Source organism: Lonchura striata, chromosome 3 (genome assembly GCF_050655825.1).
Source record: "Lonchura striata isolate lonStrDom1 chromosome 3, ASM5065582v1, whole genome shotgun sequence".
NCBI classification, from domain to species: Eukaryota; Metazoa; Chordata; class Aves; order Passeriformes; family Estrildidae; genus Lonchura; species Lonchura striata.
Window position 1 is genome coordinate 16034767 of NC_140705.1, and position 27264 is coordinate 16062030.

Consider the following 27264-nt stretch of genomic DNA (forward strand, 5'->3'; position numbering starts at 1 on the left):
AAAATGCTCTTCATTACTTATTTACATATTTATTGGTAACCCCCTGATATATGAGGTTATAAATGTTATAAATACACTGGATTAAATAAGAAATAATACTAACTAATAAATGCCAACATGGAATCTAAAAAAAAAATAAGTTCTCAAAGCTGACCTACTTTTTTGTTCTCCCTGCTTTTAGTGAATTACATGCTTCCTATGATAATATTTTATTGTTACTTTATGCTTGGCAGGAATTGTGTTACTGAAGGTGATTCATTCATAATTTTCCTAGCAATTGAACCTCTAAAAGGAAGTTTTAAAGAAATACTTTTACAGCTAATTATCTTCTTTTTCCCTAGGAAATGTTAAATTTAGTCTGTTATGGGAGGTATAGTTATCAATGACTAAAATCCTTTATTTTCCATAGGTTAGGCAGTGTGAAAAATATCTAAAATGGAGGGGAAAAAAAAAGAGAGAAATAATTTATATTCTGATTGAGGTGCAAGGCCAGCTGGAACTATCATTTTATATTTGTAAATACAGTGGAATTATAAAAGGGATTTTTAGCTCTTTCTTAAAACTCTTCAGAGAGACTAAAGAATAAATCTGTCCACCCCCTTCTTGAGTTCACAAGACAAGTAAGTCTTACATACTTTTGTTATAATAACTCTGCTTTCTTTGTTGTAGAATTTGTGACTGCATTCACTTTCTACACAGCAAATACATTTTCTTCTGTTCTGTTTCTTTCTTACATGGACACTACTTTTTTACCTCATTCTTCATGTATTCCATGTTTTCATTACCTGTGATTCCTTGCATAAAACCTACTTTTCTTCCCTTCCTCTGGCACAATAATTTTCTTCAGAATTTTCTTGTGTGTGTGTGTACATGATATCACTTACTCTTTTTGTTCTGCATATCCTACTTGCCTCATTTTTCCACTTGTAGTCACATTTCCATTGTTTTGTGGCAGGGTGTTTGTCACAACATATTTTTCAGTGGAAGACCAATAAATCCTGAAGTACCTGCTTTGTTTCTCACTTTGATGCCTGGCTTCTAAGTTTTTTTGTTGTTGTTGTTGTTTTTTTTTGTTTTGTTTTGTTTTTTGGTTGGTTTTTTTTTCTATTTGAAAAATTTTGGTTATTTTTAGGCTCATAACTATCAAATCTGATTCCTTCCAGGACTGCCATAATCCAGGAAGTTTGTGCCTTTGGATGTCTCTCCAGAAGTGTTCCCTTTCCCCTTACAAGTACTGTTCAGTCACCTTAATTTTATCTTTTTGGAAAATATTCAGAAAGTATTCAAAACTGCCAAAGAAACAACATACCATTAAATATTAGTGACTGTGTCAGATATTCAGATTAGGAGAATTATTTTCATGCTATCAATAAACTGCTAATTGCATGTTGGATGTGGTGTGTACATAGCACAAAGTTTTTATGTATATGTTTACTATAAGGGTCCAAACTTCTACCCTTTTTAGCTCTAAGTATAGCTTTTTCTTCTAAATTAAACTTTTAAACTTAGGTGCATGAATTAAAGTAATCCAGTAAAAAAAAAAATCAAATCTCCAAGGAAGTCTATTTGAATGACTGAGGAATCAGATTTACAGTGGAATTTAGAATTTAGTTTTATAGGCATTGTGATGTCTTGTTACTTACAGGATGAGGTCCAACCAACACTTCCAGCCTTTTCTGAAAGAATGATAAGTGCAACGTTGTGCTAATGAGAGCAAAATGGAAATTTAAGTAAAGATGAGTAAAAAAATGTGTCCACATGTGTAGCACCTTCATATCTGCTGGGTGAAAATGTCTATGTGTTGTAAACCAGCTTTATAACAAAAGCTGGACTGAATTTATATATTTGGCATGTGATTTACTCAGCCTTCTGTTACATATTTTGAAAAGTACTAATGGGAGATTTACTTAATGCATTTTACACAAGCTTTTTAAACTCAAAGAGGTAAATCCCTAGCAGTTGCACTGTATTCTCATATACTTATGGGGAGATATACAAAAGTACTGGGAAGATACTTTTCCAAGAAGTTGTGAAATGTAGTTATGTAGCTTGACCAGTCTTTCAGAAATTGCCTGCCCATCACTTTATTCCTGTATATATTAACTCATGTAGACACTGAATCTGAGCTTAAAAACTACTTACATTTCATATTCTTAGTCTGTTTTTATTTCTTGAGGTTTGGGTGTTTTTTTGTTTGTTTTGTTTTTGTTTGCGTTTGCGCGGGGGGGGGGGGGGGTTGTGGGTTTGTTTTGTTTTGTTTACTCTGGTTCTTGAAGCAAACCTCTTCTACCCTAATGAATGGAAAATAAGGATCTCTAGTAGTTAATCTCCTGCATAACAATGTCCATGAGAAACATTTCCTCCCAATTCCACTGAGGTGTCTGTGTGTCTTTCTGTTGCTGTGTGAGACTGTCTTTTCTAGATACATTAATATGTTACAGGTGGGTGTGAAGCTACTGGTCTGAACAAGGCAGAAATCTCAGCAGCAGCAGCATCTGGTGTTGAGCACCAGTTCTTCTCTAGTCTCTGCTCTCTACATTGGTTTACAGCAGACAGTCATCACATTCCTTCTCTTCAAGTACTGCACAGATTTCTAAAAGGTCACAAAGAGCTTGTGGATGGGCAATGAGGTTGACAGAAAATATGGCTGAAGGACACTCTTAGAGGTTTTCTAAGACACTGAATTTCTCTGGGGTGCTGGTATTTGATGTAGCCAACCCAGTGCAGTTCTGTGGAGTGCCTGAGGGAGAGGGTCCATCTGGGATGGAGGTTGGGCTCTCTACTCCAGGCGAAAGAAACTTGCACAAGACTGAAAACACAACTCCAACCTCATTGTTTTTTTAAAGGCCAGACACACTGCTTTGATCTTTTACAGTCTAATGTGCAGAAAATACTTAGTCTTATGTTACTTCAGTCCTCCCTTTTTCTTCCTATGTCTCTCTCCCACTTCAGAGCACTACGTCTCTTCTCAGGACAAGAGAAAAATAGGGTGACAGGTGTAACTCCAATAGGATATGCAAGTTCTGTATAGAGAAACAGTGCATCAAAGTGAACCTCCACACCAAAAAATATGAGGAAAGCTGTTCTAGGAACATGTGACATGCTGAGACTACATGGAGGAAGTACCACCCAAAGCTGATCTTGTACTCATCCATCAGCATCAGATACTGCAGCTGTTAGCAAGAGGTGGGTTTCAGTGAGGCAATATTGCTGGTCCTGTGTCTGTTTAGATGCAAGATGGTAAGTATCTAAATTTTTTGTTCTCTTCCAAATGAAAGAGAAATTCAGCAGGTTTACAGTCCAGTTCTTATAAAGAGAAGAAGAAGAAAAAAAACCCCACAAACAACTCTGTGTGAGCTTCTGAAGTTCTGCCATCAGTAGTAAAACGTAAGAGCTGTTTCAGGCTGTTAGTTTTAAAGAGAAATACCTGATCTATTCATAAAACTGTTAGTCACAGGGTGTAATTTGTGGTGATACTTACTAGAAATTACAGAAACACACTCTTTTTGGCAAGTAATGCAGTTAATTTAATTGTTTCAAATCTGGATAGGCCTTGTTGCTTCACATAATATCATTTTCTCTATCCATTCATTGTGTTCTTGTGAAATAAAAAGTAAAGTGCTGTCTTCTAGGGCAGCTAACAGCAGTAAGTCCGCTGCAGAGCTTCCTGTGCAATTAATTTTTCTCAGTTTGGCCCTATTTATAGTTCTTGTCCAGTGCAGTGACTGCCCTTTTAAAATATTTTTTATTCAAGACAAGCAGTCAACTGTAATATAAATTTGTCTCAGTTACTGTGACTCCAAAAGTAATCGCATTTGTTTGTTTCATCCTTTGCTTTCTTCAATTTACCTTAGCTAGTGGCTCACACAATCAGTGGCTGTTGCTGTATCAGTTTGTTTTATTGAAATACTGTTTGCATTTGGCTCATACACTTTAGAATTATGATAACTTAATGGCTGTTTTAGAGAGGAATATGGTAATGCGGGTAAAACAAATTTGATTTCAAACATTTTCATTTATCTGTAGAATCAGAAAATACCGATCCTTTTGCAAAACAGTAGTTTTACAGAATACATTTGTGAAAACCTTTTTCTGTACAAAATTCTATGCCAGTGTTTTCTTCTGCCATGCAACAGTTGCATTCTGCTATCCTTCTTCTTTACAGCTTCCAGTAAAAGCTGTGTAAATAATTTCTTGTAAGTAAGCAAGGGCAGTGGTACACACAGGAAGAGATTCTTATCCACCGCTAATTCTCATTAGCAAATAACAATTTTATCCTTTTCCCATTTTTCATTAATTGATCCAGACTGCAAAGTGTTCTATGGAAGATTCCTTAACACACACTAGACTGTTAAGAGAACATGTTTCACTTTCCAGAGTCAAACACAAATGAGTTCTATCAAATGGTTCTTTTCTCATTGCGCTGCGAGCAAAGCGTTTGGTGTTTCAAAGCGGCGTTCTCGGTAGGTTTTTACGAGCCGTGTCGCTCGTTGGGAGTGAAGTCCGCAGCTATCGGGGCACGGGCGCTCCGCGGGGCACGGGCGGGGCACGGGAGTTCCGCGGGGCACGGGCGGGGCACGGGCGCTCGGCGGGGCACGGGAGTTCCGCGGGGCACGGGCGCTCCGCGGGGCACGGGAGTTCCGCGGGGCACGGGCGCTCGGCGGGGCGCGGGCGCTCGGCGGGGCGCGGGCGCTCGGCGGGGCGCGGGCGTTCCGCGGGGCACGGGAGTTCCGCGGGGCACGGGCGCTCGGCGGGGCACGGGAGTTCCGCGGGGCACGGGCGCTCCGCGGGGCACGGGAGTTCCGCGGGGCACGGGCGCTCGGCGGGGCGCGGGCGCTCGGCGGGGCGCGGGCGCTCGGCGGGGCGCGCCGGGCCAGCCGGGCGGGCGGCGCCGGGAGCGCGGTGCCGTGCGCGGCCGGCCCGGAGGGTGGCACTGGCCCTCCACGCACCGCCCGCCCCGGCCCCGCGCCGCGTCCTGCCCGTGCTCCGAGGCAGCGCCCTCGGTCACGTTTGTGTCAAAATATTGGCACCGGTTCTGCAAGCGGCTCCCGAGTGGTTTCGGTGCGATAGACACAGCGCTGTTTGCCCGGGGGTGAGTAAACAAACCCCAGCCTGCTCTCTGCGTTTCCCTTACCTGGAGACGGCTAGAGGGACTCCTGCTGCCCGTGGGTGTGAGCCTGCCGCTTTCTGACTGGGATAAGCTTGGGAGCTGGGCCGTGTGTTATTAAAGGTGATACGCAAGAAAGGCCAGGCTTTGAAACCTCTCTTCTACATGAGAGAATCCTCTTGTATTTCTGTTTCCCCCCGACTCCGGTGTGGAATTGTCTGTAGGAGTACTTGCAACTTTCATGCATAGCCTACTCAAAAACAAATTGCAGAGTTTAAATATGATCGTCACTAAAACTATTTTGCTGTCACATACTTGACAGCAGGTCATCTTGATCTGTTGCGTTGAACTACTCAGTTCACAGGACTGTGGACAACAGCTTTGTACAGAGACAGTAAATGGGGCAGGGAAAGTGGTGAAAATGTCACAGATTTTTTCTGATGCGTTCTGGAGGGACAATGACAATGGTATAGAATAAAGAATTCCCACATCTTCAAGGAAAGTTAAAGAATTAATGTTAAAAATTAACAATATTGGGCACTCAACTTTGACCTTGCTGTTTATCTTTGAATAACAAAATCTTAAGAACAGGGTGAATCTCTGAGGGAGGACCTAGTTTAAGTCCCCAGTTCTGATCATAGAACATTGTCAAGTCGAGGAATTAGTTAATCCTGAAAGAGGAAAAATGTTTTCCTTTCTTAATTTACATTTTAAAAAACATGTTTGTTTGTTTTCCTGCTCAGCTCCCCACGCCTTGTAAATTGTGAATTTCTATTTTGGCTGTGCATGATAAGGAAATCGGTTTCATTCTACAAGTGTGTTAATCATCCTATAGCTTAAAAATATCAAAGTGTAAACGCTGTAGTTTCTAAAGGGGTTGACCTTAAAATAATTACAGTGATCTGACCGTTGCAGCTCTTTAATTTTATAAAATTAACTGTGGGTTTAAAGTGACTTACTGTTGTTTCACCCCAAAATGCGCGGCAGGGTGAAAAAGTTTTGACGGTGAAAATTGGTGGCAATTGCAGTGGATTGTTACTGGTTTAGAAGATCTCAATACTCTGCTTACAACCCCGAATGTGCTGCTGTTAAGAGTTGGGTAAAATACACACAGGAAAAGGAGTATTTTAGGGACTGAGGCGTGCTGATTTGCGGTAATGAAATATTTCACTACTGGGCTGTCGGGGTTAAACGCTGCTTGCACGAAGCTGGAACGAGCCCTGCGCTCCGGGCGCTGAGACAGTAGCGAGGTTCGGCCACAGGAGGCACAGCCGGTGTGCGCTGCACGGAGCTTTCCCTAATCCCTGCGGAGCTGGGCACGGCGAGATGCAGCTCAGCTCCGGCCGTGTCCTTCTCTCCCACCCCCCGGCCCGTCCCCGCGTTTGCTGACCCTTCTCGTCTTCCGATTGCATTGGTCCTCTGAGAGGGCGCGCTTCTGCCCGGGCAGGGCAGCGTCAGTATTAAGAGATCAGAGCTGGCTTTCTCCCAGCCTACGTGAATGGATTTGGTGTCAAGGGCAAGGAAAGGCAGCTGCTGCTGCCCCAGAGCACCACCCACCCACCTGTTGGCGAGGGAAAGTGTTACTGGACCAGGTGAAGCTCCTGCCTTTCACACTGAGAGTCCCCAGAGCAGAAACCCTGAACACGCTCCCTCGGGCCCAAAGCGCAGCGCCTGCCACAGCTGTACTTACCCTGAGCACCAGAGACGTTTCTTTCTTTCAGATTACAACTGACTCTCTTGAATTCCAAAGTAGGTCCCACAATTTAACTTCTCATTTCAGGGAAGTTTATGCCTGCGCTTAAATTAGAATGTCATCTGATAGGCACGGTTCCCACAACCACTGTCTTATGACAACTACACGTATTTAATGAACAGTGGCTCCATAGGGTACAGTAAGTGTCCCTGGAATAATAAGTGATATTGCATCGCTTCTGAGGGCAAAAGAGAAAGAAGAAATAAACAGTTTCTGGCTTTCAGGAATTTAGATTCCTATTTCAAACTTAATTTAATTCTTACGGAGAGAGTCCTTGTAGGAGCAGCCAAAGTTTAATCAGTAACACAACAGCGATTTAAGTCAATTCTCAGTATCTTAGTCATATGGAGAAGCTGCTGCAACTGATTAGAAAGCCCATTTCATTGAAATATTGCATGGAAGCATGAAAATTCCAGTGAGGAAAGGCAACAGTCACTTCATCATTTTAGATCCCATGTTAACGCATCACCAACTCTCACATTCAAAGCCTTTTTAGAGAAATTTAATAGTTGGGGCACTAATAACCACCCACAACCCTTAATTCTGAGTGATTATTCCAAGCACAAATTAACAGATCTGGGCCATTACTACCCCAACTGAATCATTCAGAGGGGTGGGAGGGAAGAAAAAAGGCAATACTCTATGGGAATGCCTCAGGATTAACAGCTTTTGTACATTTCCAAGCACTTTTGTCAATAGCACCCCTTGTGTAATAAATTCCTTTTCTCGTTCCTTTCACACTGTTTACAGGCAGATGACTTAGAAGATTGCAATATACGCTCAAATAAGATTTTCCAAGTTACAAGAATTATTCACTTCAGGTAATTTTATTCTTTATAGTCTCTACATATTTGAATTTTTACTTGATAAATTCATAACAAGGTATAAGTATTAGAAAAACCAACAAAAACAACATAAATCAAAGCCAACAGTTGGTCCCCAAAGAATAAAGCAAGCAATCAGTTCAATAAACACACTTGATTTATTTTGTATAAAAAGGGTTAAGTTTACAACTAAACTTTTATAAAAAGTTTAGCATGATTAAGTACATCATTACACTTTTTGCAGAAATGTGTATTTCTGCCACTATACAAGAAAACTCTAATTAAAGAGTTCACAAGGTTTCACTCATATATATATATATTTATATATAAATATATACACAGCATTCAGTCCTAGGTTTGTGTCAAAAAGGTAATTTCTGACCACAGACTTTCCTAAAAAACTGAACACTGGATCCTTCCGGTACTCACGCTCCACCTTTGGAAAAAAAGGCAAAGTCTGCTTTAAAATGGGCAACTCCTTGTGAATTTTTGTTTCGCTCCCCACGTTGGGAATAGTATATAAAGGAAGCCTTCCAACTAGGGAAAGGGTATTTAAGAGTCTCTTCATAAATAACTAGGTTCAGTCCAAGTTGAAAAATGGGGTGGGGTTAAAGATCAATCTTGATTTTTTTCTTCTTTATTCATTTTAAAAGTTCCTTTTACTTGAACGTGGATTTTCCCCTCCAGGTACAGCTGAAAAATACAGCACCTCAAAAAAGAAAAAAAAATCCTGTAGACATTTTCTTGTGCAAAAGAAAAAAAAAAAAATCTCATCAGTGGAACACCTGCAAGAGATTGAAAAGAGGCGTATTTAGGAGAATGCTAACAGGGCAGAGATCCGGACAGACTGGCGCCAGAGAGGAAGCCACAGTTTGAACATTTAACCAAACACTCAGAGATTGGGCAAACCCTGGCGTCCAGATGCAACACATACAAGCTCACACACTCGCTCTCAAGAGCACAAATTGAACATAAAAATAACATACACTCCAGGGAAAGGCTAGAAAGAGGATTCTCAGTCCAATCTTTATTTAGATCTCTGTAAACGCAATGCTCAGAGGCGCCAGTCTGCCTCTTGGAGCAATTATTTGATTAAAAGCAGTCACTTATTTAACTGATAGCGCAGACAATCCCACATCACAGAATTCAAGGAATTGTGCCAAGATTCCCAACTTAATCAGTCACTTTGGCCCAGGAAGTTAAGGCTCCAAGAACAGATAAGAATTTGCATTAAGCAGCGAGCAGGATCAGAAGAGCCTGTGCTGCAGGGTGAACCTTAGCGACACACACACGCTTAGGACCTCAAGACTCAGTTATTAGTCTCATTTCTTACTGATTACAAAGGCATTTCCCAATCAACTTTTAGGACTTATTTTTAGCATTTGCCATCACGCCTCCCATTCCCCGGGGAGGCAGTTTTTTACCCGAAGTTTGGGAAAAAGGCGCACCGCACTCACCGTTTGATTCAGCCACAAAGTGCTTTGCTGTCAGTTGACATGAGCTCTGAGGGGAACTCGGACGCCTGCGAGAGAACAAGAGCAGGGTAAGGGCGAGGTGGCCGAGCACTCCGGGGAGGCCGGAGCGCGTTGTCCCGGCCCCCGCGGCGCTGCCCCGCGGAGAGCGAGCGCACCGCGGCGCCGCCGCCGCCGCAGCTCGGCGGCGAGCGGGGGACGCTCGTACCTGTAGCGAGAGGATGCTGATGTCTGTGTTGAGGGTGGTCAGAGGAGTTCTGGAGGAGGGGTTCTGCCCGGGTCTCTGGTGGTGCAGGCTGACGATGCTGGGGTGCGAGTCCAAGGCGATCTGCAGGTCCAGGATGTAGTCGATGACGTGCTGCAAGATTTCCATCTTGCTCACTTTCTTGTTCTGCGGGATGCTGGGCACCAGCTCCTTCAGCTTGGAGTAGCAATCGTTCATATTGTACAGCAGGCTCATAGGGTCATCCACGGGGGTCTTGCTCCGGGAGATGCCCAGGTTGTGCTCTGAGAGGCCGGTTTTCCTGACGGACCGCACCGGGCTGAAGGCTTTCATGCTGGCAGGCGGGCGGGCGGCGGAGAGCGCGGTTCTGGCGTGCGGGCTGGAGCCTGCGGAGCGCTGCGCTGCCGCTCTGGCGCTGCCGGAGCTCGCACTGAGGGCTGGCTCTGCGCGGCCGCTCTTATACGGCGGCCGCCGCCGGGCCCGGCCCGCGCTCGCTGCCATTGGCTGCCGCCGGCACGTCTATCACCGCGGGGCGCCCTCACTGGTGGGGCCTTCCGCCCGGTCAGCCAATGGCAGCGGGAGGCGTGGCCGCGCGCACAGCTGAGGGAGTAAATAGTGCGCGGGGCTGTGCGGGCCCGCGCGGGGCTCGGGGTGGCAGCGCCGCGGTCCCGCCCGGCCCCCTGACACCCTCCGTGCCCGCTGACACCTCTCCGTGCCCCCTGACACCCTCCGTGCCCGCTGACACCCTCCGTGCCCGCTGACACCTCTCTGTGCCCCCTGACACCCTCCGTGCCCCCTGACACCTCTCTGTGCCCCCTGACACCCTCCGTGCCCGCTGACACCTCTCTGTGCCCCCTGACACCTCTCTGTGCCCCCTGACACCCTCCGTGCCCCCTGACACCCTCCGTGCCCGCTGACACCTCTCTGTGCCCCCTGACACCTCTCTGTGCCCCCTGACACCCTCCGTGCCCCCTGACACCCTCCGTGCCCGCTGACACCTCTCTGTGCCCCCTGACACCTCTCTGTGCCCCCTGACACCCTCCGTGCCCCCTGACACCCTCCGTGCCCGCTGACACCTCTCCGTGCCCCCTGACACCCTCCGTGCCCGCTGACACCCTCCGTGCCCCCTGACACCCTCCGTGCCCGCTGACACCTCTCTGTGCCCCCTGACACCTCTCTGTGCCCCCTGACACCTCTCTGTGCCCGCTGACACCCTCCGTGCCCGCTGACACCTCTCTGTGCCCGCTGACACCCTCCGTGCCCCCAGACACCCTCCGTGCCCGCTGACACCTCTCTGTGCCCCCTGACACCTCTCCGTGCCCGCTGACACCCTCCGTGCCCGCTGACACCTCTCTGTGCCCCCTGACACCCTCCGTGCCCCCAGACACCCTCCGTGCCCGCTCCCCCTCCGCCGCGCCCCGATCTCTGCACGGGCTCGCACCGGTGTGCGGGGCTGGCGGCGCCGCGCCCGGAGCGCGGTGCGGGATGCGCAGGTCCCGCTGCAGCGAGGGGTGCCGAGGTCACCGTGAGCTGGAGCATCCCGGCGGTGTTTGCACGACCCCGCTTAGCGCACGGCAGCGAAAGTCAATGGCCGGTTTGCAGCCAGCGCTGTAGGCAGGAATGAAATAAACCAAGATTAAAGATCAAATAAGCCTTTAAATCCCACTGCAACTTTCTGTCCTGATGAAAACGGGACACTGAGCACCCCAACAGCCAGGCAGGCGTCACTCTAGCGCCCTGCTTCCTGAGAACAGGGCTACTTCAGATGATGCTATTAATTGGAGATCATTAAGCAAATCTGCATATTGGAAGTGCATTTACATGTATTACCCTTGAAAAGCTGCTCATCTGCGCCCTATCAGTGCTCGTGACACAGTACTGTCATTAATTATGCATAGATTGTTTCTGGTGACAAATGCAAATGCTTACTACACGCTGTACTTTTAGCAGCTTTTGGTTGCAGCCAATGAAACATCTTCCAGAAACATTCCAGAGGAAAAAGTTTTCGGGGTTTTTCTGGTTTGTTTTTTCTTTTTTTGCTAGAGAAGTGACTTTGATTTTTTTTTTTAAGTTTAGTTCCATTTTATTTTCCTATATTTTGCTTATGCTACGGGCTGTAAAACAAAGACACAGCTTCCACCTTCCATTCCACACACTACCTAAGGAAAGTTCAACTTACAAAAACGTGAATGTATATACACAACTAATATAAATGAAATTCTGCCCAAATCGCAGCAATTTTCTAATAGTAAAACCACACAGATGCCTAAAGCGCGTTAGTGTTCAGTGCAAGCAAAACCGTAGTGAACGCATACATCCATAAAATCAGTGAGGATTGTGCTGCCAATCATAAATATTAAAAGCAGACAAATACTGGATTTATCTGCACTGTTGTTGCATAGCTACACGAAGGGGGTCGGGGCTGTAAGAGAGGAACATTGCGGACACTTGGAGACAAAGCTGCGAAGAGCCACATCAGTTATTTTTCCAATTAACGTGGCATTCCTGAGCTGGTGGTTGGTTATTCTTTTAACCGGGCACTTCGGCGACTGTCACACCGGGGTGTTTGCCCCGGGGCTGTTCTCCGGGGTGGACTGGAGGCGGTGCCGAGGCTGATAGGAACACAATTCAACGCGTTTTGAAACACGAAGGGTGAAAGTGAATCTCGACATTCAATCTGACAGGAAGACAAGTACACTGTTCATGTGCAGTTACAGAGAGTAAATAATAATAAAAACCATCCTGCCAATTAAGGACCCACTCAAAATCACGACTTAGGGCGACTTCAACCCTTACATCTCTAAGATACCAATTGGTGGTGGAACTTGACCAGCGGCCACTGGTTTTGGTCCTGCAACATACTTGCGTTTCTGTCTAATGAAGGCACCAGTGGAAGAAATGTGGAGTGGTTTGGTTTTAATAATAGCCAATGTAAATATGTTCATGCTTCTCCCATCACTGTTTGTCGTTCTTGGACAGCGCAGCAGCACCGGCCGGCCGGGCGCTGCAGAGGATCCTGTGTTACTGCTCTCGGTTTTCCACACCAAAGACTTAACACGCTTTTTGGAACACCGGGAAGTTGTGTGGAGAGTCTAACCTGGTTATTTTTTCTGTCAGCAAATGACTGTCATATGCGCTTTCTGCACGCAAAATAGAGCCCGGGAGCAGCCAGGCTCCGCTTTCCCCAGGAGAGCGGCTGAAGAGTCTTTCCCTAACGTTGCATTCCCTCAATTCCGCTGTTTTACTATAGAAAGCTTTGGCAGCGGCTCGCTAGCTTTGGGAGCTCCTGCGCTCGGGCCCCACGAGCGGTCCCGCTGCCCGGCGAGCCGGGGGGACTGCGGGGCGGGGGGGAGCCGAACCCACCGGGGAGGGGACTGCGAGCTGCTCCGCGGGGGCTTTTCCAGGCCCCGTCCCAGGCAACTCCGAGTGCCCCGGGAGCCGAGCGTCCACCTCTTTAGTTTTCAGCCGGGACTTTTACAGCCACTTCCCAGCCCCGAGACGCCGCCGCCGCAAACATCTGGGAGGAACCGCGTCCACTCGAAGCCACGCGCAAAGCGCCGCTTTCGCCTCCGCGCCCCCGGGATCACGAACGCGGGGCTGCGCTCGGTCCCCCCGCCCGGCGCCAGCCCGCGGCGGCGCTGGGTGCGCGGAGCGGCGGCGGGAGCGCGGCCGCCCCGGGGGCGCCGTTCCCCCCGCGCCCCCGTGCCCCGCCCCGCGCCCGGGGCCGGCCCGGACTGCGCGGCGCCAGCCCCGTGACATCAGCCCCTCGCCGCCGCCCCCCCCGCCCGCGCCGCCCGGGCCCGGCGGCGCCGCTCAGGCGGCTGCCATGGCGACCGGGGCTGCGCCCGCGGCGGCGGCCCGGCCTCGCTTCCCCCTCCCGGGCGCACCTGCAGCGGGGGCCGCCGCCGGACGCCTCGCCATGCCGCGGGGGGAGGACGAGGGAATGTGGGAAGGAGGGGTGGGGGGGGGGGGATAAGAGAGAGGGAAGGGTAAACCGGGCAAAATCGCGGATGGACGCGGGGGGAAAGGTGCCGGCGCCGCTCGCCCCCAGCCCGGCTGCCCTGCGGGGCCAGGTTGCCGCGACCCAGGCGGGAAGGAGCGGGCCGCGCTTCCGAGGCTCCGGTGTGGGGTAGAGAGTGGGGGGTTCGGTCCTGCGGCACCCCTTCCCCTCCCTCCCCCTCCATGCCAAAAGAGTGTATTTTCATGGTTGTTTTGAAGGCTGCCTATTCTGTCGCCTCTGAAGGTGTTCTCAGCCCAGCTCCAGGGCCGCACAGTCACCCCCGGCCAGGCTCCCTCCGGTGTGTGTGCGGGGCGAGGGGCTCCGGGCAGAACTGCGGGGCTGCGCTGCCGCCCCCCTTGGGGACCGGCGCGTTCCTCCGCGGCCCTGTCCCCTGCCTCTAATGAAATCTATCTAAAACATCCAGTAATAATGTAAATAGCTTTAATTGCCGCGTATTTAAGCCATCAAACCAGACTGAAAAAAAAAAAAAAAAATCTGTTAAAATTGGCCCGGTTCCAAGTCATTGACACCATCCAGCCTGTCCAAGCGGGGTGTCCAAGTATGTTTTGATACAGGAGTTTTCAATGTACCAGGTAAAATATCTCGCGAAACCCGGCCGCTTTTAACTACCCGCTCCCTTTTGTTTCCCTCACGTTTCCAATTCATTCAAAGAAAAGTTGTAGAAGTTTGGGGGTTGGCTTTTTTTCCCCTTTCTTTCTTTCGAGCGGGAGGAAGAGTAATGCATGCAAAATATTTAGTTACAACTTCTGCGAAAGGCACCGATCTGTAACAGCATTTTCTACTTTCACAAAGGATTTTCCTGTTACTTTTGTTCCGGTCACAAAATTAAAAAAAAAAAAAAAGGCGAAAGAAGAAGAAGGAAAAAAAAAAGAAGAAGGAAAAAAAAAAAAACTTGGGGGAGAGATAAGGTCTGGAAAACAATCTGGAATTGCCAGGCTGTTGGTGGGAGCTCTGCAGGGCTGGCGTCAGGAAGTCTGCGCCGCCTTCTATTACTGTTGATCCAGCTTTGTGCAGCTGCACTCAGTACAATTAGCTTGTAGAAACAATCCTGCTGTAGGCAGCCTCTTCCCTTCAAAGTGCTTTTCTATACTGATCCCCTCACATCATGATGCTGGAAATCAAGTCACAAGCCGACCACTGTTTGGCCAACATCATCTGTGGGAATTCATTAACCTCCATCCCAGAGATGCAACAAGAGATTGTTTGTCCAGAACTAAACTTACAGCTTAATATGATGTAGCCCATACAGGGAAAAACCTGTGTCCCCATTTTTTCTTTTTTTCTTTCTTTCTTTTTTTTTTTTTTTTTTGTCCATAACAAGAAACACATTGTGCAGCTTTTTTCTACTTTTTTTCTTCAGGGGGTGGGGAATGTAGCTGAAACCAGGCATCAGCCAGCTCCTTCTAAAACTTTGCCATCAAACTGTTTTTTGGTTCATCGGGCTGCAGTTTCCATAGAAGCAACTTATCCCCGCGATCATCTTGTCGGGTGCACTTCGCAAGCTCATTTCCCGTCTGAGCTTGCTCCGCTGCTCTCGGATGCTGCAGCTGACACATTTCCTCCCCGTGCACTTTGCACCCACCTCATCCTTGCCCAGATGCTCGGGGCTGATTGTGCCTAAAAGGGGGTTTCAGCACACTCCACAGCTGCCTTGGGGGAAGGGACCTTTCTAATTCATTTTTTAAATTTATTATTTTTTTAAATTTTCCTTCTACTTTTCCCTGTTTCCCACTCCTCGCCATGCCGGCAGCAGCCCTCCCCGTGGCCCCGTCCCCAGCGCTGCAGACCCGGCTGGCAGGGGCGCGGCTGCGGCCACTGTCCCACGCGTCGTGCGTGTGCTGCCGTGTGCGACCGCGGTCGGTGTCACGGGGCCCCGGCCGGCGCGGCGCGGTGCCGCGCGTGGGACAGCGCTGCCGTGCCCGCGGCCGCGGAGCGGGGCCCCGGCGCCCCCGGCCGCAGGGCAGCCCCGGAGCGGCAGCGGCAGCGGGACATCTCCCGGCTCCCGCGGCGCTCTGCGAACGGCTGTGCTCTTGGGAGCAGGAGTCCTGCTTCCCGCACCCCGTGCTGCCCCTGGCAGGGCTCTGCCACTGCCACTCTCGGGCAGCGGGGCTGGCACCCACAGCTCCCCCGCCTCCAGGTCCTTTCACTGGGCACGAGGATGCCCTGCCCACCGTTTCCACCCACCCCGCTCCGAACCCCTCCGGGTGCCGCTTCAAGGGACCTATGGATACACCTTCTCTGAGACCCATTTCCAAGCTCCATTCTCTTCTGGGCCATATTTGCAAATGCCACAGATCCGCCAACTTCTAAGATCTCTTTTCCTCCTCCCTCATTGTGCTTTTGAATAATGTTGCTTTCGCACAGTATCATTCTCTTTATCCCTGCTTTTAAGCATCCCCGATCTGCTGCTGTTAATCCCAGGCTGTGTATTGTCGGGACGCTTCGGAAGTGTTTTGGCAAAACATAAATGTTTTTCATTCTTTTAAGACGTCTCAATTTTGGCTAAAGTGTTGGACTATAGGAAGGGCAGGCCTTTGTTCAGATTCTGTTTTGACATGTGTATCATTTTATGATCAGCAATTCCTAAATTGCTGCTGTGCAGTAAAATGACTTTTACTCAAACTGTATTTTCCAACACCACTCTGCAAAGAGGGGTGTTTCCATTTGAATTGCATTGTTTTGCCACAACATTTATATCAAATCCAAATTCAGATGCTTTAGTTCTAATATTTATTTCTGGTTTGTAGGATTTCTTTTTTTTGTAAGTAGGACCAGTGCCCTGAAGGCTTTGCTATATAAACTGCTATCTGCAAAGGGCTATTGCTTACCTGATTTGACTTCAAGAAAATTGCCATGAAATCTTTCTCAGAGCAGCATCTCTCTGGCATAGTAAGTTCTACTGGTATAAGGTGTATTAGAACCATTAACTTTTATGGTTTTGCTCAAATACATTTCTGTTTAAAGCCAAATACATTTCTACTTAAAAATCTTTAGCTATTTTATTAATGAAACATCTATGTTTTAATTAAGTTACACATCGTCCTCCATAAGTCCTTATAGTGAACCAGTTAGTTGGCTCTCTAACAGCATGGTTGTTCTAAAATCTGGGATCAAGCAAGTACACTTATTACTGCGTGGCTTATGTAGCAGATGGTTTTCATCTAGTGTAACTTTTCTAGTGATACCTTTAAATTAATGTAGGTCTAAAATGTTGCAGATTTTGCACTCCCCACCAATTCTCTGGAAAATCTATTCAGGATAGAAAAGAGAGAAGAGGCCAGGCAGGAGATTACTGACAGTACCTCACATGCAATAAGAAATAAAACAAGGAATAAAAAATGGGCTTATTTTTTTGTGAATTATCTTGCTGGCTGGTCCAGCTCTCCTCAGTCTCCCACTTTGGCCCAATTTTGATCTTTAGCTACCGGCCTGTGGGAATAAGATCACAAACTGCTTGGCTTAATTTCATGGAAAAAAAAAGGGAGGGATTAGGAATTGGCTTGGTGGGAGAAGATTTTGCAAATCTGATCCAGGTATGGTTTTAAACATACACACCCCACTCCATGCCCCAGATTGTAAAATTATGATAATTTCAAGAATATTTACATAGTATGCTCTGTGTGTTTTGTTTTTCCTAAATAATAATAATAATAATAATAATAATAATAATAATAATAATAATAATAATACTCTTTCATGAACATAGAGGAGAAATTGAGTCTGTATTGCAACTGGCATCTAATTGCTGGTCAATTTGGTCTTCCTGTTGCCTTCAGGAAGAATACCTCAGTTCCATGGTGGAAAGCTTTCTATTATTAAGCAGGCAGTAGTAACTTAACTTTTCCAAAGCTATTGTTATAGGTTATGTCAACACAGGACCCACAGCATTCTCAGTCCTTTTTAACTAATATGGAGGAAAAAAAAATTGTGTGGTCAGGAAAGCCTAATTCCACTCAGAGTTTGGGTACTGGAAGTGCAGTTTAATGAAATATGTGCACCACATCCCAAATGCACGTGCACCCTCATGAGTCCTGTTGAACCATGTGAATTCTAGTGAAGTTTCTTTGGCTGTTAAAACTTTGCTTCTTTATTGGCCCAGAATGAGCATTATCTAGGTTAAGCTGACTTTCTCAGTGACTGTCGCCTGCATAAACCCACCTGGGACACACAAAATAGGTGTGTGCCCAAATCTCTGGAGAGGCCTGGTCCAGGAGGTGTGTGCAAGATCATGGTTAAATGCACACTGACAGCATGGAGCTTAGCACAAGGCGCAGCAGCTGGAGCTGCTGGAAAGTTCAGGGGCAAAGAAGGAAAGGAACTGCTGCTTTCTCATAAGCAATTTTTTCTCATGAGAGCACTTGTTCTGGAAGTGAGTGATGCAGATTCAATGTTCTCCTCATCAGAGGTGATATAAACTCCCTCTTGCTTGCAAAGCAGCCCTAACGACCAGAGATAAGGCTAAGGTGGAGGACACCCACCCATCCTGTTCAAACTTGCCACAGTAAAGAAACAGATGCAAATTTCAGAGAGCCAGAGGCATTATAAACAAGAGGGAGCCTAACACTATAGCTCAGGGGTAAAGGCATCTCCTGGATGGCAAGAAGCCTGAAGTCTGGGCCTGCTGGCCTGGCAGACTCACCCATTCTTGAGGGTGAGGTTCATCTCACCTTATCTTAGCTATTTAGAGGTTTTATGTCTCATCTCTCTATAGTCAGTGGGAAGAGAGAACAAGAGACACCTGCAGAGCGTGATTCATTCTGTGCCCATCTGACACCTCTCTCAGGATGGAGTGAATCTCCTCGCTGGGGGCCGTTGCTCACCATCAGTTCTCAGCAGGAGCCAGACAACCAATTTCAGCCAGAAGCCTGACTTATAGATGCCAAGTGAGGTGGATTCCACTGTGGATGACTAATTTTTCTGATTCATCATACCCGAATTTAGCCTTTAAAATTTGGGTATGTAGTCAAAGTTAGTTCTGTCTCTGCAGCGTGGTCATTCCTTCCATTGGAAGGCTGGACATGGCTAACTGGGGTGAAGTGTCTTGGGATGAAGTATTGCTGAGCCTGTAGAGCCTAAAGGCCATGTGGCCATGTGTGTTCTTAGTCTGTGCTTGTGGATCCTGGTGTTGGGTGTCTGAAATGTAAGTATGGATATAACGTGTCATTTTGTGCACTTCTTTTGAGGATGGTCTAACTGACTCGAGGCAATACGTACTACTTCTAAGAGAGGAGCTAGATGTGTAAAATATGCATAAAATTGTTTGAAGATATTACAGGGCTACAGTTGGGATTTTCAGAAAGCTGAAAGGCTCTGTATTTAAATCAAAGAAAGCGAAGTACTATGGAAAATGGACTAAATGTATACTGTATTTTATGCACTTGAATACCCAGAAAAATCTGTCTCTGACTTCTAAAACTGGAGGTTGGATGCCTTTAAAAATATCACCTTTAATACTAGCTGTGAAGAGATGAGCCTGTAATTCTCAGTTTCAGAAAGCTATAGTTTTTTCATTTTTGATAATGTGGAATAGTGCTGTTGTGTACTGCAGCATAAATCCCAACTATGTACTTAATTGTTTCATCAGAGATCAGCAAAAGGTCACCCAGCTTTTTTATCAAATTACTGGAGTGCGAGTGTTTTCTGTGCTGGTCTGAGTTTGGTGCACACATATTCTTTGCAAATGGATGATTCCAGGGAAAGACAATTTTAGTTAAAAGTCACCAAAGGCTTATTGTCCAGTCATTTTGCACATTTTAGATTGTGGAAACAAATGTGGAAAATAAGTGTCCAGTTTGGCATAATTACAGTAGTATGTTCTCCTGATGGGTTTTTTAGCTATGAATCTAATTGGAGATGATGCCACCACTTTGTTCACATCAATCATTCCACAAAGCTGAATGCCTTCAACTATTCCAAAACACAAGGGTTGAGAAACCCTTCTACTTCTTTTATCAAAATAGGAAGATATATGTCTAAATTTGGCAACATAAAAATAATTTGGAATGGACTAAAATTAAATTGTTTAAGGCCTCAAGCTATTTACAGCAGAGACAAGAGATCTTGTTGAAATACTTTGAGCCAGAACAAATCAGCTCATTCATACCTAGCATCTCAGCTGTTCTTCCTTGAATAATCAGAATTTGGACTTTTAGCAGTTTCTTTTTTTCCTGCATTATCACCCTGCTCGTTTTCACTTCATTAGCAAGAGTTTTGTATTCCTTATTCCCTTTCATAGGTCTCTTGGTTCTGGAGATGAGATTCACCTCACTTGATTTAAGGACATGTGTCTGGTTGATGCCTGCATTTAAGCTTGTCTTTAAAGACTCACTTTAGAGACAATTGAGAAAATCATTACTTCTGTGATGATTTATATCTGCCTATGCAGATGTCTAAATGCCTAACTCTGTCCTCTGTCCTTAATACTCTTGATTTCTGGGTCCATCTGTCCTTAGCCCAGACAGCACATGGTTTAACTAGACACCCTGGCCTTGATGTGGATGTCCCATGACAGGGTTGGTTCTCAGGCTTTCTTGACAATTCTCCACGTGTTTTTTTTTTTTTTGTTTTGTTTTTTTTGTTTGTTTGTTTGTTTTTTTTGTTTGTTTTGTTTGTTTTTTGGTTTTTTTTTGTGTGTGTGTGTGACTTCACACATTTAACAGCGTTGAGAAGAATGAACAGTGGGTAAGAGACTTAGACCAAGAGGCTTTTCTGACTTGGTCTGGTGGAGTGCTGGGGTTTTACAGTCCACAGTGTGTAACCTCTAGGCTAGATGCTCATAGTTGTAAATTTTGTGCATTTCTGCCTGTTGTTAGCTGTGCAATCTACACCAGCAGGGCTGTGTATTCCTTTGTGGCATAGATGGGACTTCCATGGTGAGGGAGATGGTGTTCTGTGGAAGCCTTACCTCAACTGTTGTAGAAGGTGCACAAAGAAGATGTTCCTTAAAACAGTTGAATTATGTTCTGGAGGACTTAATCCATGTCTCTGCCACAAAGATTTTTATGTGCAATGATGGACAAGTCACTTAAAGCTGACCTGTGTCAAGAGACTGTTTATCACATGTAAAGTCCTTAATCCAATGGGAATTGTCCTTAAAGTCTAAATTATGATGAAAACACTGCTTGAAGTAACAGGTCCCATCGATCACAGGTTTGGCAGCCAGAACTAGAGTTAGTAGCCAGTACATTTTCTGACCAGCTGCTTCGCATATTACTGTTGGTTTACAGATAACAGCTTATTTTTCTCTTTTTTTCTTCTTGTTTTTCCCTTTTTTTTTCTTTTTTATTTTCTTGTTCTTGAAAAGGGAATATCCCTTTTGAGGGTAGTACAGAATATATTCTAATAAATGTGGGAAAAGATTCTGGGGTGGCAGAAGTAATAATTGTAATAAGGTGCATTCTGGTGTCTTTTCCAGTGCCCATAGGGAGATTCCACCTCCTGCTCCCAGCTGGGAAATCACAAGGTGGTGCAGTGACAGTAGGGTGACTGCCAGAGACCAGAGAAAGTACCAGTCACAGCTGGATGAAGACTTGAAGCAGGAACAAGGAAGTCTAAGGATTAAAGGGGAAGGGGAGAATTCAAATTTCAAATTTCTTCATCAATTTAGATTTCTTTCATTTGAAATGTCAAGCTAAAGTAAGTAACACTATCCAGAAAGTAAATGCTTCTGAAGAGGTTTCTTGTATTTCTACCTCCTGTTAGGACAGCCTGTGAGTTGTAATGTTGAATCAGTTTCCTAGGTTATGGGAGACATAGGTTCTGGGTTGATCCAGTGAGGTTCTTATAATCATCAGATAAGAAACACTCCAGAAGTGGCCATCTGGGACTTTCAGCTGGTGCAATGGGAACCCTAAATTGCAGTCTGATCTGGGAAGAATGGGATATGAAGCCTTGGGTTTTGACAGGCCTTGTAAGCATCAGACCACTTCGAATTTCCTGAGAAAATGTTCAGGAGAATAATATTGGTTTTCTTCTGAAGTATGATTTTATTTCTCTTTATATGAGCTTCTTCTTTGTTTTCAGAAGTGTTTTTATAGATTCTATTAAGGAAAAAAAAAATTATAGGAAAGTTTTTGGCATTTTTTTTATTGACTGGGTGGTTTTTGTTTTTTTTTTTCTGAAATGCAGATGTTTCTTTTTTAAAGCTGACAAAGACATAGCTATTTGGGGACATGATACTCTCTGCTCTGTACTGAGAGCAGCAACACACCTTGCAGAAGGTTTTAAGGAGCAGTCTGGAGTGTGCCAATTTCTCTCTTTTCTGCTATTTTGGTAGTGTTTTGTGGAGTGAAGCACATGTATATAAGCTGCAAATGTACAGTCCTGTATAGAATAAGCAGGCTGTCTGTGTGAATCAGCTGTTATGGGGGTGGCTGTGGGTAAGACATAAAACAGGCACTGGAAACTCCTTTGATGGAGACTCAGTAGTCTTCATGCTTTACACCTATGGAGCCTGATGCAAATCCAGTGAGACCTTCCAGAGAGAAAGACTCCCTGTCAGGTCACAGCTTTGGATTCAGCTTCAGGTGTGTTTGTGAATGTGTATGTGGGATGTGTCTGGTTTTTGGCTAGTGTAACAGGTGCCTGTGAGAACAGAGAGGGAATTTGTTTCACTGCTCTGGGTTGGCAAGTGAATTTTATCTAAAGCTTGTCACTTGCACACAGCCAGCCTGCTCACGTTCTAAATAGATTCTGCCCTCAGATTGTAAAGAACAAGATAATAACATTATGTTATGTACTTGAGAGCTAAATTATTTTAAAAGTCTGAAATTAGCAGATGAGGAGGAATTTATTTGCCAAATACATTTCAGAAGCAGCTTGGGAAACCTGTCAGAGCCCATCTTTAAGTGCTTAACTAGTGGTTGTTCAACTTAATAGCTCTGAAGAGCACTTGCAGTATGAGGGAGACCAAAACAAAATCCCAGAATGCGGGAAATTTTCTTCCAAACAACAAAAAATGCCATCAATTCACAAACCAGATGGTTAAAGAGGAAAACCTGCATCTACAACCACTAACTTCACCTAACATCCTTTGTGCTCCAGGCAAAAAAAATCCCTTGTTCTTTTTTTGGACTCTTTATCCGATCTTTCCAGCTCTGCTAACTTACTGCATAGCTGAACTTGACCTTTGCTCTGGTAGCGATGCCGGCCTGCACCACACACTTGTCCTTTTACCACACAGATATCTTCACACTCTCTGGTGTCCTGTCCTCCATATGTGGGACAAAGGTCTGGAAAATTCTTTCCAGCCACTTGCCTTCAAATCACTCCTTAAGATGCGCTCCACCCCTCATGTGTGTGCGGCTTTGCTGACAGTAGCTGGGCAGAGTGGAAGTTAAATTGTCTTCTAGGCAGTCTGTGTGAAAACATGCTCATGTTTTTCCTACTGCAGATCTGCTGTCAACCCCTTTCCTGCTGGGGATGACAAGGCCATGATGCCATTTTGGTTACCATCAGCTGTCATTGGAAGCTGACATAGACAGGAGCAGCTCTTGGCTCTGCTGGTTGTTACTTTCCTTCTCCTTCACTCTCAGCCACCGTGCTGCTCCCATCCTTCTTGGCTCTCGCACATCTGCAAATTCAGCTCCTGTGCCTGGCTGAGGGACTAAGGCAGAGTCCACCCTTTCAGGCTTTATTAGCACATCTTGGCTGTAAGCATCAAAGATCTCTTTTGGGGAGTCTTCTTGCATATGAAGCCACAGATCTTAATCCTTCAGAGTGGCAGAAAGGCTTCCCTCCTAGTTGATATTACTTGTCCAACTCCATATGGAAGGGGAAGGCATCCTAGCTAATCAGAGCTTCAGACAGGCAATTCTTCAAATTGTTTGAGGGTTTTTAATTGATACTGTAGGCTCCAGCATCATGTGGCAGAGAGCCAGTATCAGTCATCTGACAATAGCTTTCACCATCTATCAAGAATGAGGGAACTCCTCTTGTAAGCTCCAGAAGCTTCTGTATGGGTGAAATTGCTGTTTGCAAAGCATCCTGCAACATTCAGCCTTGCAGGTCTGCTGATTTTTAAATTATATAAACAAAACCCTGTAAAATCCACATAGCCCAAAGACAGTGACTTCTGTTTATACTGTCCAGATCACAGATGCTGAGCGTGAATGCATGAGCAGTCCTTTTGTATGGCGTTTGACACTTTCTGTGCTGTCTGTACTGTTTTTTAATATACAGAATCCCTGATTCTCCACTGCCTTGCACCCTGTCTATTCATTCTCACCCCTGTGAAGTGAGGGTAAAACACTATCAAAACAAAATGGTACCATTTTGCATGTTTTCCACTCAGTTTGTTCAGGTGTAAATAACGACAGAAAGAACGGGGCAGAGCAGAACCTGACCCACAGTCTGTCTCTCAGTGCGTCAGGGGTCTTGAAGTGGGGGGATGACAGAACAAACACAAGCTGTTACCTTGCCATTTTTGCTAATGTTTTAAAACCAGGCAGCTTGTGAGGATGACAGATGCAAAAGTCAGGCAGTACTTCGTTCCTGTAGTCCTCACGTGATGTATTCCCCTAGAGCAATGGAAGTGTTACCTGTGGTGTGGATGGGTGCTGGTACAGGAGCAGGGTTGTCAGTGAGAGTCATCTTTCTGAGTTGTTCAGCTGCTCCACTTAGTACTGGAGAAAGAAAAATCCTTTTAACTTTTTGCTCTTTGCTGCATTACCTTGGCTTTTATAAACATTTGTGAATGGAGAGTGAGCTCTTCAAGCTGTGGTAAGCCTGCCACTTTGTCTCCTGGACTCTGGACATGAAAAGCATTCACATGATTTTAACTTTTAATTTTTTTTTTTCACTGTAGTGACAGAAAAATCTACTCATCCTAACTGACTTTCCAGCATCCTCTATACTGCCTTTACTCAGCTCTGAAAGTAAACATCCATGCCTTCTTCCAGAAAAGGGTATCTCTTTTCCCTTCCCATCTTTCTCTTGCACAAATCCCAGCACTGACACCTTCTTTGCTTTCCTGAACAACACATTAGACCATCCTAGACCATTATGTTTTTACCAGAGCACAGAGTTTAAGTATATTTATGATTTGTTCGTAAGATATCACTATTACCCCTTGTGATACATACTTTGCTATTAATGAAGGGAAAATAACGTGGTATGACACAAAAAAAAAAAAAAAATCCACTCTCCCTTAAAAAAGACCCAAATAATAAAAAAATGTATATAGATAAATACTGGCAAGGTCTGAATTGAACGAATGTTGTATGGCCTGTTGTAGTAGGTAGGAATAATGAGCAGAAGTTAGAGTTTCTTTGAAACCAGAACAGTAAATAATTTTGCTTATCATCAATTGAAATCTCAGCCTTACCATTGCATTAGCATTTCCACTCATTTTTAGAAACAGAGTGAATTTTCATGACTCATTTGAGTGCTCTTTAACTATTTGTATGCAAATGTGACTCAAACTTTCTCACAGTCACATGCTTCACCCTCCTGTTGGAGTTCATGCACAAATGAGAGCAGTGGTGTTCCTTTTCCTTTATAAACCTTACCTTTCCTAGACAGTCTTGTGCCTTTCTTGCATTTGTGATAGCATTTGAAGAAACACTTGTTCCTATATCTTCAGTGTTGCTTTAAAATTGAAAGACTCAAAAAGAAAAATAAAAAAACATTCTGTATCAAAAGCATTCTGTTAAAATGTTGTGTTCTCATGTTTAAATATGAGAGGTTAGGAAAGGAGTACATGTATACTCCTATCTTTCAGAAAAAAATATGCAAGCTCCGGCTTGAGAACAAGCATGAGAAAGTTCAGCTGAAAGGTATCCATTGATGTATGCAGAGACTTAGAATGGAATTGCCATCTCAACCACAGCTAGAATAAATGTCCATTGTCCAGATGTGGACAATGCAGAAAAGCAGTAAACTGAATAAATATCAGATTAAGAATTAGCCTTCATTGTGAGGAGTCAATTCCAATGAGAAACAGAACTGGGGAGCTTTTTTCCCCAAAATCAGTTGAGGTATGTTTCTAGCTAGAAGAGAAGCTGCCTAATCTGTCACTCCTATCCTGTTTGAGGCTCAGCAGCAGCAGCCTGCTGCATATAACATACAGTTCAAAGGCTGCCTTTATTTATGAGTATCTGTGACAAGGTTGTGGGCTTTTGCTGTAGCCCAGCTAATTTGGTTTGCAATTTTTGTCTCCTTTTCCAGAATGCACCTTTCTGTTCTCCATAAACATCCATAAGACCTTCTGCAGCAACATCCCTTGCACTGCAATCACACAGGGTATCTCTTGTCAGTGCTAGGAAGTATGTTTTTATATTTCCATCTCTCACAAAGTCCAAATGACTAAAATGGAGTCTTGCAGAGTTGCTCATTGAGGAGCAGGATTTTTGGAATTCAGATGAGACACACCAAAGTATCAGAGTGGGTCAGGTTGGAAGAGACCACAGTGGGTCATCTGTTCCAACCTTCCTGCTCCTGCAGAGTCATCTCAGAGCACACTGGACAGATTTGTGTCCAGATAGTTCTTGAATATCCAGTGAGGGAGACTCCACAGCCTCTCTGGGCAGCCTGTTCTGGTCACTTGCACAGAAAGGTTGGTCTTCCTCATATTCAGGTGGAACTTCCTGTACATCTGTTTCTGCCTGCTGCCTTCTTGTTGGCACCACTGAGGAGAGCCTGCTTGCATCTTCTTGGCACCTCAAATGACACCAGTTGTAGTCAGTGAACATCTAATCAATAAGCTCAGTCTCTAGGGAGTGTTGAACCAGAGTCCCCAACTGTCTGCCTCTGAGTCAGTTCCATGGCTCAGCAGTCACTGACCATTAACTTAAAAACTGACACTGACAGATAAACACTGAAACTGTTTCACTTATTCCAGCAGCTAATTTCCAGCCTATATCCAGCCTATATAATTGTGATTTTTTGCTATACTATGCCTTTCCAGAGTGGCCTGCTCACCCAGCACAGGGATGGAGGCCAGTGCATACCCCCCTGTGCACCTGCTCCAGTGCTGTGTAATGCCCTGAAGGTTCTCAGATGCTTTGCTTATTGAAATATTTTCTCTGTTTTTCTGTTTATGATGTTTGTGCTGTTAGAAAGCAGCCCTCCACAGGTACCTGGGCTCTGCTATGGCTGCAGTTAACATGGCTAAATAAGCTAAATGCAAATGAACTCAAATGTCTTGTTGTCACATCTCTTGCTGAACTCAATAATCAGTTGGTGATCACCTAAAGTTTCTAAATTGACATGAAATTAAGCAAGTTGCAAAAGTTGTAAACAAACTGTAAAGAAAAGAAAATAGGAACTTGGTACTTGCTCTGGCTGCAAGTTCCAGACTGATACATAACCTGCCAATGTGAAGTTCACTGCAGGATCAGGTCTTATGAAGGATGCACTCCCTCCTTTATTAATGCCAGCATCATTAGTAGTGCAGGTATATAGATCTCTTAAATTAATAGTGCAACAGATTGTTCCCTCTGCACTTAACAAGCAGTTCAATATAACAGCCCTGAGCTAAAAGATTTGCAAGTTTGTGAACTTCAAAGCAAACTTTGTTTCTTTCTGAAGAGTCTAAAAACAACTAAGCGCATTTTTCCCCACCTCATCTTAAAAGAAATTACAGAAGAATATATACAGCAGGCCTGAAATTCCTGCCAGTCCTTCATCTTGATTTTCTTGGCATATCGGCAAGGAATCTGGATGCTGAAATTTACTGTTAATGAGTACCTTATTTAATGGATATGTTCTTTTTCTGTGCCCTAATGCTTATCTGAACTGTTTGTGCTCTTATGGAGGGCCAAAAAGACACCTAGAAGATAAATGCAGAAGTAACCAGTGAAATATCTTACTACTTTGCTGTTTAATTTTTAGTTTGGGTAGTATGGGTGGTCTTTAGTTGAACTAA

The 27264-nt window shown here is 45.2% G+C and overlaps 2 protein-coding genes across 6 annotated transcripts in view; one reads left to right on the forward strand and one right to left on the reverse strand.

Annotated features, from left to right (window-relative positions):
• Positions 1-4909: 4909 nt before the first annotated feature.
• LOC144246077 (uncharacterized) overlaps positions 4910-27264 on the forward strand; it is a 220947-nt gene continuing 198592 nt past the window's right edge. For 2 of the 5 annotated variants that reach the window (XM_085576328.1, XM_085576333.1), the window contains exons 1-2: positions 4910-5092; positions 20815-21035. The gene's annotated coding sequence lies outside the window, so the exon portion shown is untranslated. The remainder of the gene's footprint in view (positions 5093-20814; positions 21036-27264) is intronic. The other 3 variants (XM_085576329.1, XM_085576334.1, XM_085576327.1) reach the window with 2 other exon arrangements.
• ID2 (inhibitor of DNA binding 2) lies at positions 7824-9811 on the reverse strand. The gene is made up of 3 exons (XM_021525446.3): positions 9365-9811; positions 9142-9206; positions 7824-8469 (listed from the first exon to the last, which is right to left on the reverse strand). The coding sequence occupies exons 1-2, from the start codon at positions 9710-9712 to the stop codon at positions 9150-9152; spliced, it is 405 nt and encodes a 134-aa protein (XP_021381121.2). The 5' UTR covers positions 9713-9811; the 3' UTR covers positions 7824-8469; positions 9142-9149.

What these genes read in the sequence shown, in the direction of transcription:
- ID2 (XM_021525446.3), bottom strand. Translation starts at nt 9,712, where the DNA reads ATGAAAGCCTTCAGCCCGGTGCGGTCCGTCAGGAAAACCGGCCTCTCA. An exon ending in TCAGCATCCTCTCGCTACAG is followed by an intron (nt 9,207 to 9,364) that starts GTACGAGCGTCC and finishes GTTCTCTCGCAG; the next exon opens with GCGTCCGAGTTCCCCTCAGA.